Source organism: Pelophylax lessonae, assembly GCF_965119305.1.
Source record: "Pelophylax lessonae genome assembly, chromosome: 5".
NCBI lineage: Eukaryota > Metazoa > Chordata > Amphibia > Anura > Ranidae > Pelophylax > Pelophylax lessonae.
In genome coordinates, this window is record NC_138772.1 from 406,880,214 (window position 1) to 406,898,551 (window position 18,338).

Below are 18,338 nucleotides of genomic sequence, written 5' to 3' on the forward strand. Positions count from 1 at the left end.
ATGTATGGGCAAGGTGGTTGTACTGAAGTCGATCTACTGATCGACTTCTGTACAACCGCCCTGTCAGATTTTCTAAAGGCTGCAACGATGATCGGTGTATTTTGACGGTGGGGAAGTCTATCCACTGTCAGAACAAAAAGCTCAGAGGGAGGATGGGGGGAAACGGGTCATTTTATTTCATTCAACATACTGGTTGAACAACAACAATGAAAAACTGACTAATGCATGGACTGCTTAAAGCCGTGTGGGGTTTTAATTTAAACCAAATGTACAAAGTTGTGTAGATCAAAGTTTGCTTTGCATTGCTGTGACCCACATTTTTATAAATGTAGCCTGTCTTACTTGGTCCTATTCCATCTGCTCATTTTATTTTGCTGGTGTCAATGGGTACCCATCACAAGTGTAGAGCATGCATTCAATGCATTCAATAGGTTTTTAAGGTGTTTCTACCACAATGATCTTGTGGAAAGTGATGTGCCTTTATAAGTAACACCCAAAGGTCAAAGGCATCAAGCTAAAATGCATCAAATGTGCAACAAATATATATATCTTATATAAAACTTGTGCTTTGCCCCCTCCCCCCTCCATCCACCAGCAGCACATACTTACCTTTCCTTCACTCCCCCACTGCTCTATTCAGCTGCTAGAGGCAAAGAAAGTTCTTCTGGTTATATTTAATTTGCTCCATTGAGTGCAATGGGCCAATCACCAAACAGCCGTGCTGTCAAAGGGGTTTCATGCACAGCCTAGCTTACATAGGATAACTTTTCCTGCACCAGATAGCTGATTGAGGCAGTGGGAGGGACAAATGTATGTGCTGCAGGGGAAGGTTGTATTAAAGGAAACCTGTTATTTTACCCTGCATGAGTAAAGCACAAGTTACCTTACAACACAATCCAAGGTTGGCTTTAAAAAGAAACAGGTTACTTCTTTATATGAATTCCCTTCATCATTGCTCTTAGAAAACAGATGCAAAGAAACTATCCTCCCACTTCTGTAAATAGCATGAACAATAGCAAATACTGAAAATGTTATATTAGAAAGCTAAAGCACATAAAAGATATTGTGTAACTGTTCTTTTGTAAATAAATATATAAAACAAAACTTTTATACTAGCTATAATATTCCCCTGTAAAAAGCAGGAGTACATTTTTATATAAACCTAAGCAAATATTTTGTGGATAACAAAACCAACTAAAAAAAGCATTGCAAATAATATCTATTGCCAAAATGCTTACAATAGCAAGGTATTTTTTTTCCAGCATTGCTTACAGTTTTTACATAAAAAAATAACAATGACAGGTAACAATGCAATCAACAATATTATAGTTTGCAGCATTAAACAATCTGTGAGAAGAAGTGCAATTGTAGCAGCAGGCTTTATTTGTCTAAATTAATAAAACGAGTCTAATAGACAAAGCTTGAGCACAAAGCGCTTTCCTGATTAGTAGCATTTACCTACGATTTGACGTAGGAAGAATCGTACAACAGTTTTTTTTTTATTCATACTACTGCAGGGGACCTTCACTTATTAAAGTTAGCAGGTGTATGCTTTTTTTTTTTTTTTTTTTTTTTTTGCAACGTTATGGTACTAAAGTATTCTCAGAAATCATATTGTACCTACTGAAAGTTATTGTGTCCCTAAAATATTGCAAATGAGTGGATACAAAGTGACAAAAAAATATTAACAGTAGGAAATGAGAAAATAAAATGATTCACTTGTCCTGATTCATTTGACCTGTTAATCGAGCATTTCTCCACCAGTCAAGTAGAATTTGATTTACCACTAACACCAGTCTTGTTATTATGAGACGTAATAGTTGAACATATTATTATATGCTGATGGCTTTGTTTTTAATGTGTTTTTTCTTTGGTGTCCTGTATAATCCTTTGTCCATGTAGGAGTGGTCATTTTTTTTGGGCCACTCTCTACCTAATTGTATTATGTAATTAATAAAGGTTGTATTTTTCTTTTATATTTTGAGTCATGCATCTCATTATGTGCCTTTGAAAGTCCTTTTCCTCCCTCCAGGGTATGTTTGGTTGTATTTCAACCTACATTTTCCCTTTTTTCTTCTGATTCACTTGTATAGTGCCAGTAACTTGTAGAAGCAGTGAAAGTTACTCAGAAAAACCCCATTTGCTCACCAATGTACCCATAACCATTGGATGCTTTAACGCAACATTTGGCAATAGAAACAAGAAGAAAAATTTCTGCAGCATCTTCTAATAAAACAAATGTGCATTGTTGAGAGTTAAAGGTGTGAAGCCAACTTTAATAGAGCCAGCTTCAGTTTGAGCCTTGGCAGAATACACTGAAGGCAATAACCCAGTTGCTTACATCTGGGACATAAAATTGCAATGTAATAGGGAATACTGACATACTGGAAGATTCCTCTGAATTTGCTACTTATTTTAGCTTGAGTACAACCTACTGTTTAAAGTGCATCTGCAGCCAAAATTTATTTTTACTATGACGCAATTATAAAAGCCAATTAAGGTATATAGTAGATGATTCCTTCTTCATTTATGATAACATGAAACAATAATAACCTTTGTTTTTTTAACATGTCAAAGTACACAATGTCAGATGACCCTATGTCTTCAAAGGTACATGCTATATTTTTAATAAATTATTAAAGAAGAATATTCGAATACAGTTAAAACACTCAATGTTAAATGAATGCAACCTTTTATAAAATTAATTTATTTGAAGGGGTGGATTGGGAAAGGATTTATATCTTTGACCATAAGTCAGGCTGGCCGATAACAGACACAACCTGTAGGTGTCAGATCTGAAAAAGAAGCTGTAAGAAGAAACAATGATTAAGGCGAGTTGAACCATGCTTACCATTAAGTCGAGTTATTGTCCAGTTTTTTTTAATGTCCATTGGGCTATATGGGAGCTCAAAGATGAAAGGTCCTGCGTTGGGATTGATGTCAGCATCTATTGCTGTAATATTAATGGCATTTGGATCTGGTCGTTGACAAATTTCCACCTCTTTTGGGAAAACATGTGGGGCATTGTCGTTTATGTCCAGCAAATAGATTTGTAGAGTGCCCGTGCCACTCATTGGGGGAACGCCTATTTAAAATATAATCCACACAGTTATAAATATACACACTACACTACAGCATTTTTATTGTCAATATTTCTATGGAGCTCAGTCCATTTTTCGCAAGACATCTTGAGTGCTTTAAATTTGTTGATCCTTAAAAATATACAACATTAATGTAGGGTCTGTAGTGTTGATTACATTTCTGTACTGTTCAGAATACCTAAAATCTCTTGAAGGAGTGTTGCCCCACTAACACTGACATGAAGTATAAGGTCAACCACTCAAGAAATGACATGCAAAAGTTCACAACTATACCAAGACTGACGTGGGATTCTAAAAACAAACTTGCTCTGTCATTTTCTAAAATTAATTTTGCACCAAGCCCTACCAGTCTTTCCTCAAAACAGTTATGTGCTCTAGGGTCCTTGCATCTATTATGCTGGGTATGAGTTATCTTCAAATTTTTACACTAACAGAAGACTTACATATTTTTAGAGAACATCAGTTTCTAATTAGTGACTAAATTATGTATAGGCCTAAATGCAATGTTCAACAATAATGCAATCTCATGGCACTTCATAAAACTTTTCCCATGATCTTGATGGCTAATGAACTTATGGTAGTAAAAACAGCAAAGTGATTGCATGGTATCCTTTTGGGAAATATACTATACATAGAATAAAACAGAAGTAACATATTATGAAATGAATTTGTTGTCTGCAATAAGCCATTCCGATTTAATTACTCTAAGAAAACAAGAGCAAGCATCTGATTGGCAGGTAAACAGAAACACCTTCACTTATCGTGAGCTTTTATAACTGAGGTCCCAAATGTAAAATATATAGATTTGTTTTAGACTCAAGCATGTGTTTATGCAATCTACATCCACTTAACCAAACTTGTAATAACAATTTTACATTATGAAACAAAAAATACAATATATTTATATATTTTGATAATGAATACAAAGAATATAGTTTATTCTGTAGTATATAAATCATTATGAAATACAGAGGAAAAAATAAGAGAAATATTTCAAAACCAAAGATCTCATTAGAGAGATAACCTGGAGAATTTTTTTCAAAACTGGAGCAGAATCTGGACCAGTTGTATATGGCAACCAATCCAATTCTATCTTTAATTTTCAAAGTTTAACTAAGCAAGATGAAGATAGAACATGATTGGTTGTAATACATGGCTGTTTCAGCTTTGATAAATTCCCCCAATCATACCTTAATAGAAATTGTTTATAATATACATATAAGTATGTTTACATGTCATACTTTAATTTTCATAAAAGGAAGCAAACAGCTAAAATGCCATTTTGATTAGTACTTATTGCAAACACAAAATCAGATTTATTGTGTTTCACAAATATGGAATGTAGGCAACATTTACAGTTTTAAACATATTCAACCTAAATATATTCTAATATGGTGTACACAAAAAAAGTGTTTCGGTTGACTTACCGCTATCAGTTGCAAGAAAAGTTGCATTGTACATATTGTTTTTTACATACATGGATTCCCTATCCAAAACAGCAATTGTTGTTATCTGTCCATTCATAGGGTCAATTTTAAGCCAGTTTCCAGGGTCTGATAGTTTTGCATATCTAAGAATAAAAATATTGGCTATGATTAGTAGACATTACTTCTAATACTTTTTAATAGATTCTTATTCCTGCTGATGCAAAGCAAAATGCAATGAAGAAAATTGTTTGTATTAGGCAGAAAACTAGAATTGTATTTGAAGTAACCCAATGGCATTATTTTATGCAATAAACTCTTGTAGCTGACATTAAATATCACCAGCGCTATTCTTTAAAATTCACAGCAGCCAATTGTTTCAAAGTAGCTTTACAATGTTAATGTAGGATTGCACTGTGGTCTAAACAAATTATCAGAACATTTCACAACAGTCTAACATACTGTATAAAGAACATGGTCAAGAATATTTTTTGTTTTTACTTTTTAAATTCATGTGCATTTACTGTATGTTAAAGGCACTGTATACTGCTTTCCTGTAAACAAAAGGGGAAACTATTGGCCAAATGGTAAAGGCAACTGATTTTTGTGAAATTCCACTAAAATCCCAAATATTAGACAACAGGCATCTAATGTCTATATATATATAAAAAAAAAATCATGACTGAAAGGTAATCTCAGAAAAGCTTCAAAAAACATTCACATTTCTTGAAGAGAAGTAAAAAAATGCAAGGAGGTAATTTGTACAAAAAAAAAAAACAAAAACATAAAAACTCCCAATCAATCTTTTTTTCTATATGCACTACTTGCACCACATGCAAAGAGGTATGCTCTTGGTCCATTTTGACATGTGCACGGTGCTGAGAGTGCTGGCTGGGGCCAGGATAATATAACCTCAGTACACAAGCAAGACAGGTACAGCATTAGTAGCAGCCCAATGGTGGAAGAGAGAAGATAGTGGAACAGAAGAATAATCCAAAAAGAGGGTAGCAACAGTGACCAAGTGACAGGGGAGGAGGATGGCCTGTCATAGCTAGAGAAGGTTACATTAAGATGTAAGTTTGCCATAATGTAAGACTTCTCATGCATATTTGCACATTGTGGCAAGTTCTCCTGGGTCCCCAAACAACTTTAGTTCAATTTTAGCATCTCTACAATGCTGCTATGCCTACAGAGTCATCACAGCTCTCAACAGAATCATTATGTGTGACATAATGAAGGAGCTGGTACCCAGAATACCCCCCAAATATGAGATAAAATACCCTAACAGGTGATTTAGGTACCTACAAAAGAGGAAAAGGAAGAGGAGTTCCACTATTTCAGGCATATGTGCAATACATATAGTTGTGTCCTATTAAAACATGGACTCCTCTGCTGTGGCCCTCTCTGATCAGTTTTAGCTTTTATTTTTACTGGATCTAGTGTTTTCCTGATTTCATAGTTTAGCGCTGCTACTGTCCTTTTAGACTACTTAAATGACCAGTAAAAGCACACACTCTGGATAAGGGAGTTGCAGCTGATGAAGCTCAGTTATGAAGTCAGGGAAAGTAAGAGCTCAATAACAAAATTAAAAGATAAGTAAGGCAAGAGCTTTTTGCTTTGCTCTGTGCACTTGTGCTCTCCTGTGACCCAGAATCACTTGACAGTGGGCTAACATCTTCTGACTGCTGACTTCGCAGAGCCACTACAGGCTCTGGAAGAAACCAAACCACATTGTTGGGATCCACTCAGTTGTCTAATTGCCAGCTTGCCTTGGCTTTCAGGAAATGTATGAGAACTGAAGCCAACTGTGCCTTCCCCCTCTCCGTGCCAGGGCTCCAGTGAGAATTAGAGGGGCAGAGCAGTAAGTGGTGACTGACAGTCACTGCTCTCTGCTCCAGGAAGACTGAGATATGAGTGATCAACAGTCATATGGTCACCCAGTTCTCAGTCTTAGAGCTGGCAGGAGACAGCTTCAGCATTGAACTGATGCTGCAGCATGGAGGTTTATATGTATGCTTGTTTTTTTTTTATTTTCACATCCCCACACTTCTCCTTTAAACTAATTTAGAGAGTGGCACACAATATACTTTTCTGCATAATACAAGTAACAAAAAGTATCCTCGCTGTTAATTCCTAAATACAATGTTTACTTTTGAAAGTTTAAAATGTAGTACATGCTCTGATAGGAGCTCACCATCCAGAAATACTGGAGAAAAACAGAACTAGGTGCAATTAAGTAGGACAATATAATTATCTGTGCATTGATGTGTGTGAATCCCACTTTATCAATGACTTTAATTTGAGTAAAAAGACAAAACAAACAAACTAAAACAAAATGACAAAATATCAATATTAAGTCAATGCATATTGGCTTGAGAAAATGTGTGGAGCCAACGATGACCTTCTGAAGTGGAAACCAAATTATCTAATACCAGAAGTTTTAAGAGAAAAGAAACTTGGAGTTTACCTAATTGTCTGCTGTAAGTAACGGTCTGGATCTTGAGCGTTAAAAGTTACAAGAACATTTCCTGGAAGCAGACCTTCTTCCTGACGCACAAGCTTAGGGTTTGCGGTAAAGTAGGGACTCTCATTGACATCAATGATAGTAATGGAGACAGTGGCTGTTGACTGAGGAGGGTGATGAATGCCCTTAATTAAAGGCACTTGGTTTTCTGCAGCTACTGTCAAAACAAACATCCTGTTGGTTTCAAAGTCAATTGGCTAAATTAAAAAAATGAGAAAAGAAATGTAGGTTAGAAAGTATAACTGATTTATAAGAACAGTATATAACTATCTATACAATTTTCAGCTTAAAGTAAATGTAAACCCTGCCTTTTCATTTAAAAATGATGCATGCTTCACATTTATGTGACCTTTCTGGGCTTTTTTTTTATTTTAGCAGCTGAGGCTGTTGTAAAGAGAAAGTGCAGTGCATCCTCACTGCCAGTGACATCGTTAAACATAGAAGGATTTCCCATGCTTGTGTTAATTTCTACTGGAGGTGAAAGGGGCGGCTGACTTGTGTTTTTTACTACAGGGAGACTAAATGCATGCTGTTCGTCAGGCCCGTGCCCTGTAGCCCCACAAAAAAAAGACATAGATGCTAGAATAAAAACTTTACTACTGTATTGAAAGCCAGTGGCTCAGCATTGTCACCCTGAAACAGGAAGCCCACAGGACTTCACTAATAGGATCTTCTGTACACTACACATCATTACCATTCTAAGCCAAACTGTCCATCTATTATGTTCGGTGGGAAAAGGTATAAATATTGAACATATGTCTAGTCAAACAAAGCTCTGGCAAATAGTTTAAAATTACCAATTCTTAAAAAATATGTTAAGTCTATTAGAGTAACTGTGAACTGAACTGCTTACATCAAACATTCATGTAAAGAGGAAATATAACAAAAATACAGTTTCTACTAAAAATGACTGGATTTAAAGAAGCAAGTACAGAATAATTATTATATACTTTTCTGAACTGCTTTATAGCTTATTACAACCTTTGGGTCTGCAGTAATTACAAAACCAGGTAAAACTTGTATTCACACAATAGGTGGACAATTAAGAGCAATGTAAAAAGTATGCATGAATATTTTTTATCATTTCATAATTCACAGTATCTTTGAAGTTTGATCATTTTCCATTTGGTTAACACAAATATCACCAGAGCTTCTTTTACATATAAACCTTGCCTGCCTTAGTGGCAGGTAATTATTACCAAGCACTCTCTCTATTTTTTTTATTTTTATTTAAATATTCCATGAATAAACCTAAATACTAGAATGTTTTTTAAATTCCAACTTACTTTGACAACAGTCACCAAACCATCATTACTGTTTGGATCTGTCCTAATGGTAAAACGTCCTGTGGCATCACCACTGACAATTTTGTATACTGTGTTCCAAGCAGTGGTGTGTGGCTGGTCCTTGTCCGTTACTGTAAGGTTTGCTACTACAACATCAATTCGGTTTTCAGGCACTTCTCCATAAAACTGAAAAAGGAAGAAAAAAAACGTACTTTACAGAAAATGCTGAACAGCTTCTGCAATATTTACATATTCATGTAATCAAAACATAAACTAAAAAAATGGCTTGTGATTATCATTAGAAGAGGTATTAATTGACTGTCATTGCATGGCATTGTCATGGGCTCTTATCTTCTTGGAACAGTGCACTGTCTCAGAACTAATGCCTTACTTATCTCATTCAGCAGGGCCTTGACTTGCAGGTAATGCTTGGTGGTGAGAAGATTATTATGTGTAATAATATGAAGTGAACAGACAGACTTAGCATCACAAATGTTTAAATAAGTCATGAAATGAGCCACCATTCCAAAGCATTTAATGCTTTTCATAGAACACAAATATCTAAGGCAGCAGGAGATGAAAGGGACAGCAGTGCATTGCAATGCATTGAAAACAAAATGAAGGCCATTACAGCTCATTCCTTTATAAACTAATGTAATTACATGCAAGGAAACATTATCTTGTCATCCTATGCAGTTCAGATCTCCAAGCTACAAAGAATTGAGGTCTAACAATATTTACATTCATAGCAGAGGTATGAAAGAATAGAAAAGACAAATCACTGGCTTTTCAAACAATAATGTAAAAAGTTTAGAACAATGAAAGATGATGTTCTTTTGACATTGTCTAGAGTAGAATAGCCAACCTCAACCATTTCTGTTTGTGCTGGCTTAGATTTCAGCTGTGCTGTTAAGCACTGACATACCAGCTGGCAGAACAACATGGATAGCTGCCCATACCTGCTGTATTCTATAATATAGAAATGGCAAATGAGATGGGAAGGATATTGTTTATGCACTGTTTAGCAGTGACAAACAGAGACAAATATCACACTTGCAACCACTGTTGCACTCCCAGCTTCAAATCACTGGGGTAAATCATTTTTTAGTAAACCAAAAAATAAGTTGCACGAAAAGTGTCACCAAATATTAACAAAGAATAATTTTTCAGTGACAGCTGCACTCACAAAATGTCCACATAAACATTATACATATTAATAATAATGAAAAACATGATGTGCTATCAAAATAAAGTGCATAAATTCAATCAAAAATTCATATATATCAAAAACTGTAAGTGCCGGTTCACACTTGTGCGATGCGGGAACGCTGCGAATATGCAGCGTGATCCCGTATCGCATCCGCACATCTGGCAGTTCACACTGCCATATGCGATACGCAGGGGGTCAATTAAATGTTAACGACACCAGTTTGATCGCATATCGCTGTGCGATCTGACAGTTCGCACAGAATCGGATCGCACAAGTGTGAACCACTGTGCGATACGATTCTGAGGCGGCTCAAAAAATGCCTCCTGTGCGAGTTTGCTGCGGATGCGCTGCGAATTCAGTCATACAAAGTGTGTGGCTGAATTTGCATCCGCACAGGAGATCGCATGTAATGCACAAATGTGAACCGGCTCTAAATAAGAATGCGTTAGAAAACATTCATAAATAATCCAGTGCACACCACGGCAATATGGTTTTTTTCAGCCTTTGACGGTGGCCAGCAGTACATACTCCAGGCCAGGCTCCAATAGTATGGGCACAGTTTATTCCTTTATGGGAAATAGTGTTGAGCCTCTAGTGCAGGGATTCCCAAACTACAGTTCTGCAGTTGTTCAGGAACTACAATTCACATCATGCATGTGAAAGTCAGAGTTTTACAATGCCTCATGGGATGTGTAGTTCTGCAACAGCTGCAGGGCTGTAGTTTGGGAATCCCTGCTCTAGTGTATACCACAGCAACGTGGCCACCGTCTTTTTTTTTCATTTTATTTCATTTTGAATGGTGGCGTGCAATATACACTCTCTAGAGATAAAAGTCAGTAGAAGCTACAGCGGTGACTTTATTGCACCTGCTGGGGTGTCTGCATGTGATTACTCCTCCCTTCTTGTAAGTAGTTTTAACCTTCATTTAAAAGCCTGATTTTCAATTACCACACTATGAGTTCCACCTTTGTCTCTCCTTTTTGTTGAGCCCACTGTTGAACATCCTGTTCATATGGAAACCCATCCTGGAATCTTGGCTCCTGATATCCATCCATCCCATGGGGATACTGGGATAAAGTGCAACCAGACCCCATCTTGGGGTCAGAGTAGCTGGCAAGTTGAACTTAGCCTTCAAATTTCCCTCACACATGATTTAGCATTTAAGTTGAACACAGGTTTAGTGTATTTCCTTTTGCAAAGTAAAAATTCACTCTGTTAGAGGAAGTAAACCCTCCTCTACAACTTGTACCTATAGGTAAGCCTATATTAAGGCTTACCTATAGGTACTGTAAATATCTCCTAAACATGCACCGTTTAGGAGATATTTACTTTGCATGCAGCCAGTGACATCACTGGCACATGTGCTCTGAAGGAACGGCCGCTCGTGCCATTCCTTCAGAGCCCCATGCCGTTACTGTCTGCTCCCGCGCGCATGCGCGGGAATGACGTCATCGCGGCTCCAGCCAATTAGATGGCCGGATGCCGCAAACCCGGAAGAAGGGCAACAGAACATGTCGCCCATGGACAGGTAAGCGGTCGGCACTGCAGGGGCTTCGTTCTTAGGTAAGTATTTCACAATGAGCTAGTATGCGATGCATACTAGCTCATTATGTGTTTTTCTTTCAGGCGTTTAAAAAAAAAAAAAATCGGAGGTTTACAACCTCTTTAAGTAAGCAGCCTCTACTCATTTAGTAAATCAACCCAATGTCTCTGAAATATAATGATGCCAGATCCCCAATGAGGCAAAGCAAGAGTGCTAGCCACATTGTACAATAAGGTCTACAATTTACAACCCTAACAATCAACATGTTCTGCAGAAACAAGGAGATATCACAAAGGAGAAACACAGTAAGCACCTTAAATTTAATAAATCACTGAACTCTGTTGTGTTTAATATATCAATAAACTAAATTAGACCTTTCAATAAAACAACACCTTTACATATTATGTAGCTTTAATGGCCACATTTTTCAAACAAATGTTGATGAGAATTAGTTTGCAATGACTGATATATTGCTGAAAAGACACCAAAGGGCTGTGTCTGATGGGTAGCTTTTAAGTAGATGCTCAGACACTATTGTTGAGCAATTATTGATGAGGCTGCATGAGACAGCAGTTGGAATGTCACTGTATGCCCATCCCCCCAGCCCCATCTCTGCGTGCAATTTTTATTAATTTTTTTACAGTATTCAAAATGGCCTTTTCAGTAACTTGACAAGTCTGCACAAACAAATTCCTGACAAGTTGTCAGATGCAGTAATAGGATTATTTTATCTACCAACCCTGTACCTTTTAGGCTACATGTACATGGATGTATTGAGACACAGAAATATGCATAAATTAAAATCTTGTCATTTTTCTGTGCTTAGGGAGCTGAGAATAGAAGTAAATGGCTGTGCTGTATTCGGGTAAACATGCACAACAGAAACTACCCAAAATGACCCTGATCAAAAGTTTACATACCCCAGTTCTTAATACAGTGTATTGCCTCCTTTAACATCAATGACAGCTTGAATTCATTTGTGGTATTTGTGGATGAGGCTCTTTATCTTCTCAGATAGTAAAGCTGCCTATTCTTCCTGGCAAAAAGCCTCCAGTTCCTGTAAATTATTGGGCTGTCTTGCATGAACTGCACGTTTGAGATCTCCCCAGAGTGGCTCAATGATATTGAGGTCAGGAGACTGAGATGACCACTCCAGAACCTTCACTTTATTCTGCTGTAGCCAATGACAGGTCCACTTGGCCTTGTGTTTAGGATCATTGTCATGTTGGAATGTCCAAGTACGTCCCATGCACAGCTTCCGGGCTGATGAATCCAAATTTTCCTCCAGTATTTTTTGATACCATACTGCATTCATCTTGCCATCAATTCTGACCAAATTTCATGTGCCTTTGTAGCTCACACATCCTCAAAACATCAGCAATCCACCTCCGTGTTTCACAGTAGGAATGGTGTACCTTTCATCATAGGCCTTGTTGACTCCTCTCCAAATGTAGCATTTATGGTTGTGGCCAAAAAGCTAAATTTTGGTCTCATCACTCCAAATAACTTTGTGCCAGAAGGTTTGAGGTTTGTCTCTGTGCTGTTTGGCGTATTGTAAGCCGGATACTTTGTGGCATTTGTGTAGTAATGGCTTTCTTCTGGCGACTCGACCATGCAGCCCATCTTATTGTGCATCTTGAAACAGCCACACTACATGTTTTCAGAGAGTCCTGTATTTCACCTGAGGTTATTTGTGGGTTTTTCTTTGCATCCCGAACAATTTTCCTGGCAGTTGCGGCTGAAATTGTAGTTGGTCTAACTGACCGTGGTTTAGTTTCAAGGGAACCATTCATTTTCCACTTCTTGATTAGAGTTTGAACACTGCTGATTGACATTCTCAATTTCTTGGATATCTTTTTATATCCCTTTCCTGTTTTATACAGTTCCACTACCTTTTCCCGCAGATCCTTTGACAATTTGTTTGCTTTCCCCATGACTCAGAATCCAGAAATGTCAGTGCAGCACTGGATGAAAGATGCAAGGGTCTGTCAGGAGTCCAGAAACTCATTGACCTTTTATACACACACAGTAATTACAAGCAAACAGATCACAGGTGAGGATGGTTACCTTTAATAGCCATTCAAACCCCTTTATGTCAACTTGTGTGCATGTTATCAGGCCAAAATCACTAGGGTATGTAAACTTTTGATCAGGGCCATTTTGTAGTTTCTGTTGTCATTATGATTTAAAAGAGTAAACACAGTTGATTGATAATAAATGGCTTCAGCCAACCATGAGTTAAAGACATTTTTTTTGTTATGATTCATATTCTCGGAAAAATGGCCAAGAAATCATAAATTCTGCCAGGGTATGTAAACTTATTAGCACAACTGTATAGTATATGTGTGTGTGTGTGAGCTATTTGGATTTGAACACACACATCTACCCACTTCTAGTGGCTATGTCTTAGCTTTTCCGCTAGTGAACAAGGTGAAGCTCTGCTGGCTTATCATCCAATCATGTTCAGACAAAACTGGGTTTTTTTTTGTTTTTTATTTCTTTGCGTGTGATTGGCTATACTTATAGAAACTTAGTTTGTGTTACATTCACTAAGCTAAGCAAAAATTAATTTGCAAAGTAAACAGCTTATTTGCCTTTAGTTTATCAACCCCAGTCTTTCAAGATCTGCCTAAAGTCATCACCAGTCTGCTGCAGAGAAGAGTCCTCAGTCTTCTCCATCTCCATGATCATTTTGCTCATTGTAGTGTTCTGGCAAGTCACAGTCTAAAGCTGGTCATACATGGATTGAAATTTGGCTGGCTGAATTTCGATCCATGTATGGCCGTTTCAGTTCACGAGATATCAATCTGTCGCAGTTTTTTTTTTTTTTTTTCTCTCAGCTGGGTGGCTGAATTAAACTGGCCAGTATCCTCATCCAAAAAGAAGGTGATATCTGAACAAAGATGGTAACAATCTTCTGGAGAAAAATAAAATAAAAGCATTTTTGAGGAAGGGAGTACTGTAATCTCTTTCAGAGCAATCAGTACCTGTAAGACTTACATATTGTGTGGAATGGATGAAAATTTAATGAAGACGATTTGATGCTAGGTCTGCTTTAAAAACAATGGCATAATTATGTGTTTAAAAAGAGAGAGTTTTGCCAAGTCTAGCACATTCCTGAAATATATTTTAGCAAATTTGACTGGTTCACTCTGCCAATATGAATAATAACTTTTTTTATGTACGATTTAACATATGCATGCAAATTGTTAACTGTATCCATAAACAGAGATGTGATTTTATTTATTTATCTTTCTTTATTCAGGGTCCATTCACACCAGGTGCAGTGGGACTGTGTTAAGTGGCTATTCCAGCGCAGTCCCACCGCACCCACACAAAAAGACAAAGCAAAATGCCTTATCTCTGGTTTCAAAGTTCACACCATTTTGTTGTGGTAGTGTGTGGCTGGTGTGTGCTGAAAGTACTGTGTACCGCATTGTCGCTGTGCAGGACCAGCCGGATTACACCGCACACCAGTTGCTGCATTTCAATGCAGTGGCTGGTGTGAATGAGACCTTAGTGTTTAGCCACCATATTTAAATGAAAGCCAATTTGAAGCAATATATATAAAAAAAAAATCTGATGAAAGCCACAATTCTGGTTCATTGGGTGACTCATTAAAAGTCCAATGAAGAAAACTGACATCAGTAAATGTTTATTGCAAACATCTCTTCATATACAGGGATTTTAATGGTACCACAGAAGCATCAAGATGTGTAATCTCCCCTGGGCAGGCATGGAGGCAGCCAACAAAGATCTCCCAACAGAATGCTAATTTAAGATCTGCAAGGTTACATGGTAATCGAAAGGGGAGAGGGGGAAAAAGTTAGGTTAAAAATTAGAAAAGCAAAAAATGTCTATAGGCTGCACCTACCATCCGATGAGGCAGGCATGCCGAAGACTAAAAACATAGCTCATCAAGAAAGCAAAGAACAATGACATAGAAGGCAGGAAAATAACATAAAATAAGCAACACACCATTTTGAAGAGAAATACTATGAGATCAGCATTAGCCAATCCAGTTTAGTATTGCTCTTTATCATAATAATCAGCCATACACATTAAATGTTCTTTATTCAGTTGTTCTTTTCCTCAATGCCTTCATGGCCTGACACCCTTAGCTTATTCTAGCATATTGGGATGATTCATGAAAATTGGAATCCTTGTCCATAGTGACCACTGAGAAGTCTTATTTATTTTTTATAAAATTAAAGGTGAAACCTTAATAGTTTTCACTTTTTGCCACATTGCCACAGTGTACCATTAAATCAATACGCAGATAATGAGTCTTTAGAATAACTCCCTCAACTAAACCAATGGCCATCCTTACATCCTTACCACCCAGGAACCATACATTTACATAGTCCTCATCGTTTAATATATAATTTATTATAAAACAAGACAAAAACATGAATTCTGTTTCTTTTTTATTTATGCCATTCAGACACAAATTTTCTAGTTTAATACAATTCATATGCCTTGAGAATGAGCAATTTCCTTTAATAGCTCTGTACTTTGTCACAAAGAAAATATTCTGTTTATTCTTAAAGTACTGCATTGAATAAGGAAAAGGGATGAAACTTTCAAGCTGAAAGGAAAAGATGCTGGTATGTGTCAAAAACCAGACAGATCTACAGGTTTAAAATTCTAAACACATGCAAGTGAGGTAAATAGAGAAGAGGATGATTATTGTGTATAGCAGTGGTGCAGTGCAAGAAAGAGCTTCCAAGGGGAAAGAAGAAACACGTTTGTCATGTAATGAATAAATCATTACAAATGTTCGAATCTGAAACAAAGGCATAATAAGGCTTGACCGAGAATAAGCACAGGCTTAAATGCCTATAGTTATTTAATGATTATATATATATATATATATATATATATATATAGAAACCTCAGCTGCCTTTAATGAGCTGGCTTCTTTAACAAGTTATAAAATTACTGTAAGCGATTTTGAGCACTTCCGATGATTCGAAGTGCATTCACCTCTTAATAAACCTGTAAAAGTAATGCCTACTAGTGAAAAGGTTAAAGGATGAGATGTTATAGATGCAAAATACTTAGTATGCAAACTACTGTTAAAATTGCATAAATTCTGATTACAAATTTGATTTAAAAATCACATTTGAAATTTTACACCTATAAAATCTCATCCTTTACATTTTCACTAGTAGTCTTTGATCAAAAGGGATGATGGTGCCAATTAGATATTTCCATGTTCCACAATACCTAACTACATTACTCTAAAAGTAATGTTTATTGTTCTCAATGAGTACCCTAAGTATGATTCCTACTTAGGGCCAGTTATCTGCTTTGCAAAATAAAGTTATATTTCAATTTTTTACCCATTTTCAGAACAAAAATGCTTGTTTAGTTGCATGACATGTAATTTTATAGATAGCCTTGGGGAGATAAGTTGCTGCCAATCCCGTGAGCATGTGATTGTTACTGTCATTTCCAACTAGAGGTAGCCTTGTCTATGGGCACCCATACAAAAGAGTGGAACAATAGACAAAACAATTGTATTATTACAATGCATAGCTGAATATTTTTACAATACTCATTTCATGATAAAAATTATTTAGATAAGAGATTTTTTTCTAATGGAATGCAACATTATACACTAAAATTACAGCTAGTGGCCATTTGTAGAACTGAAGCATTTTTAAGAAACAAGATAACACAGGTATTACATTTGAAGCCTATCTGCATGCTGTACTGAGGCCATTCAAATCTTTTTGCATCTGTTAAAGTTAATGCAATGTCACAAGTCTGTGTCTAAGATATGACAGCTTTATAAGGATAATATTAATCCTCCTGGTACTCAATAAGTTGAAACTTAAAAGCAGATTTTGTTGCAAACTCTGAAATCAGCAGCTTAGAGGTTTAAACAGGGTGACCCTTAAAAAGACCAGCTGTGGATGGATTTGACTGGGAGAGTAAAGCAAGAGTGAAAAAAAAAATAATAATGTCAGAAAGAGCAGGCAGAATCAAGCCCATCTCCTTCTGTTTAGCTGTCTCGGAGATCAGACAGATTAGATGTGGTTTATTGATTGAGGGCTTCTTATTTTATTAAAGACGAAAAGCAAGCCTCAATGTCTGTTATAGTGTGTACAACATTAGTTATGACTGCACTTATTATAGTCAAAATAGGAGAGTGCTAACAAATGGGGAGACATTCAGATACTATCTCCTAATTCAATTCACTCAGATGGAGGAGACACCTTCCAAAAAGGATTTCATAGATTTCTATTGTAAATGACATTCACATGTGTAAGGGGCTATCTCTTCAAAAGTATATTTCATTTGGTAATCAATACACTCCAAAGAATTTCTTCAGACAAATTATCCTAAAGTGCAAAATCAGATGAAAAATAACACGCATATTCAAAGCACCCTTTCGCTGCCAGAGCCACTTTGGCGTTTTTTGCACACATGTTTAAAAATCATTTTAGGCCTGAAGATTATATAAGACCCCCAAAACATTATAGATTTTTTTTAAAGCACAATGGAGAATAAAATAGTGCTACTTCCAATATTTTATGTCACACAATATTAACACAACAGTTTAGGAAATGTAAAATTTCTATAAAAAATACACTAAAGTTATTTTAGGGCACACAAATGCAATAAATTACACAACTTCTTGTTAAAATAAAAATTAAAAATATGATGTTGTGCTGAGTAAAAAGATATCCAACATGTCAAAACCTAAAATTGTGTGCGGCTGTGAAGTGTTGACAAATTTAAGCACCCTATATTTTACATTGGCACATTTTTAAAGCCCCTATAGGTCATCAGTTTGAAGTTCACCGTATATAATGTGCCTGGAATTATTGATCTCACTCCGGCATTCAGCGGAAATATGTAACACGTGTAGTGCAATCAGAGTTTTAGCTGTCTTTGTTCCACTTAAAGTAGATCTAACCCCAACGTCGAAATTTCAGCTTTAAATTATTAATATCATTCCAAAATGTTTTACAATATTTTTTTAAATATTAAGCTTTCATTAGGCCAGCTGCACATAGATGAAATTATTTACTGATGTTTATATTCAGGATCTTGTTGACAGAAAGATCCAGAATAAAATATTCCCCATAAAGACCTGGCTTAATGTGCACAAAGGTGTATAAATGTTCATATAAAGGTTGGGGAAATCTACCCAATAGTGGCATTGATGTTTATGATAAATTTTCTAACTCTTTTCCAGTCTTTCCAAAACTAGAAAATAGAGTTGGCTAAAGTCGGGC

At 36.5% G+C, this 18,338-nt stretch overlaps 1 protein-coding gene across 1 annotated transcript in view; it reads right to left on the reverse strand.

Moving 5' to 3' along the window:
* CDH2 (cadherin 2) overlaps nucleotides 1-18,338 on the reverse strand; it is a 399,869-nt gene that overhangs the window by 35,281 nt on the left and 346,250 nt on the right. Inside the window, exons 9-12 of the mRNA XM_082259211.1 lie at nucleotides 8,336-8,521; nucleotides 6,993-7,246; nucleotides 4,529-4,671; nucleotides 2,852-3,085 (exon numbers count right to left, since the gene is read on the reverse strand). Coding sequence (XP_082115337.1) covers nucleotides 2,852-3,085; nucleotides 4,529-4,671; nucleotides 6,993-7,246; nucleotides 8,336-8,521 — 817 coding nt within the window. The remainder of the gene's footprint in view (nucleotides 1-2,851; nucleotides 3,086-4,528; nucleotides 4,672-6,992; nucleotides 7,247-8,335; nucleotides 8,522-18,338) is intronic.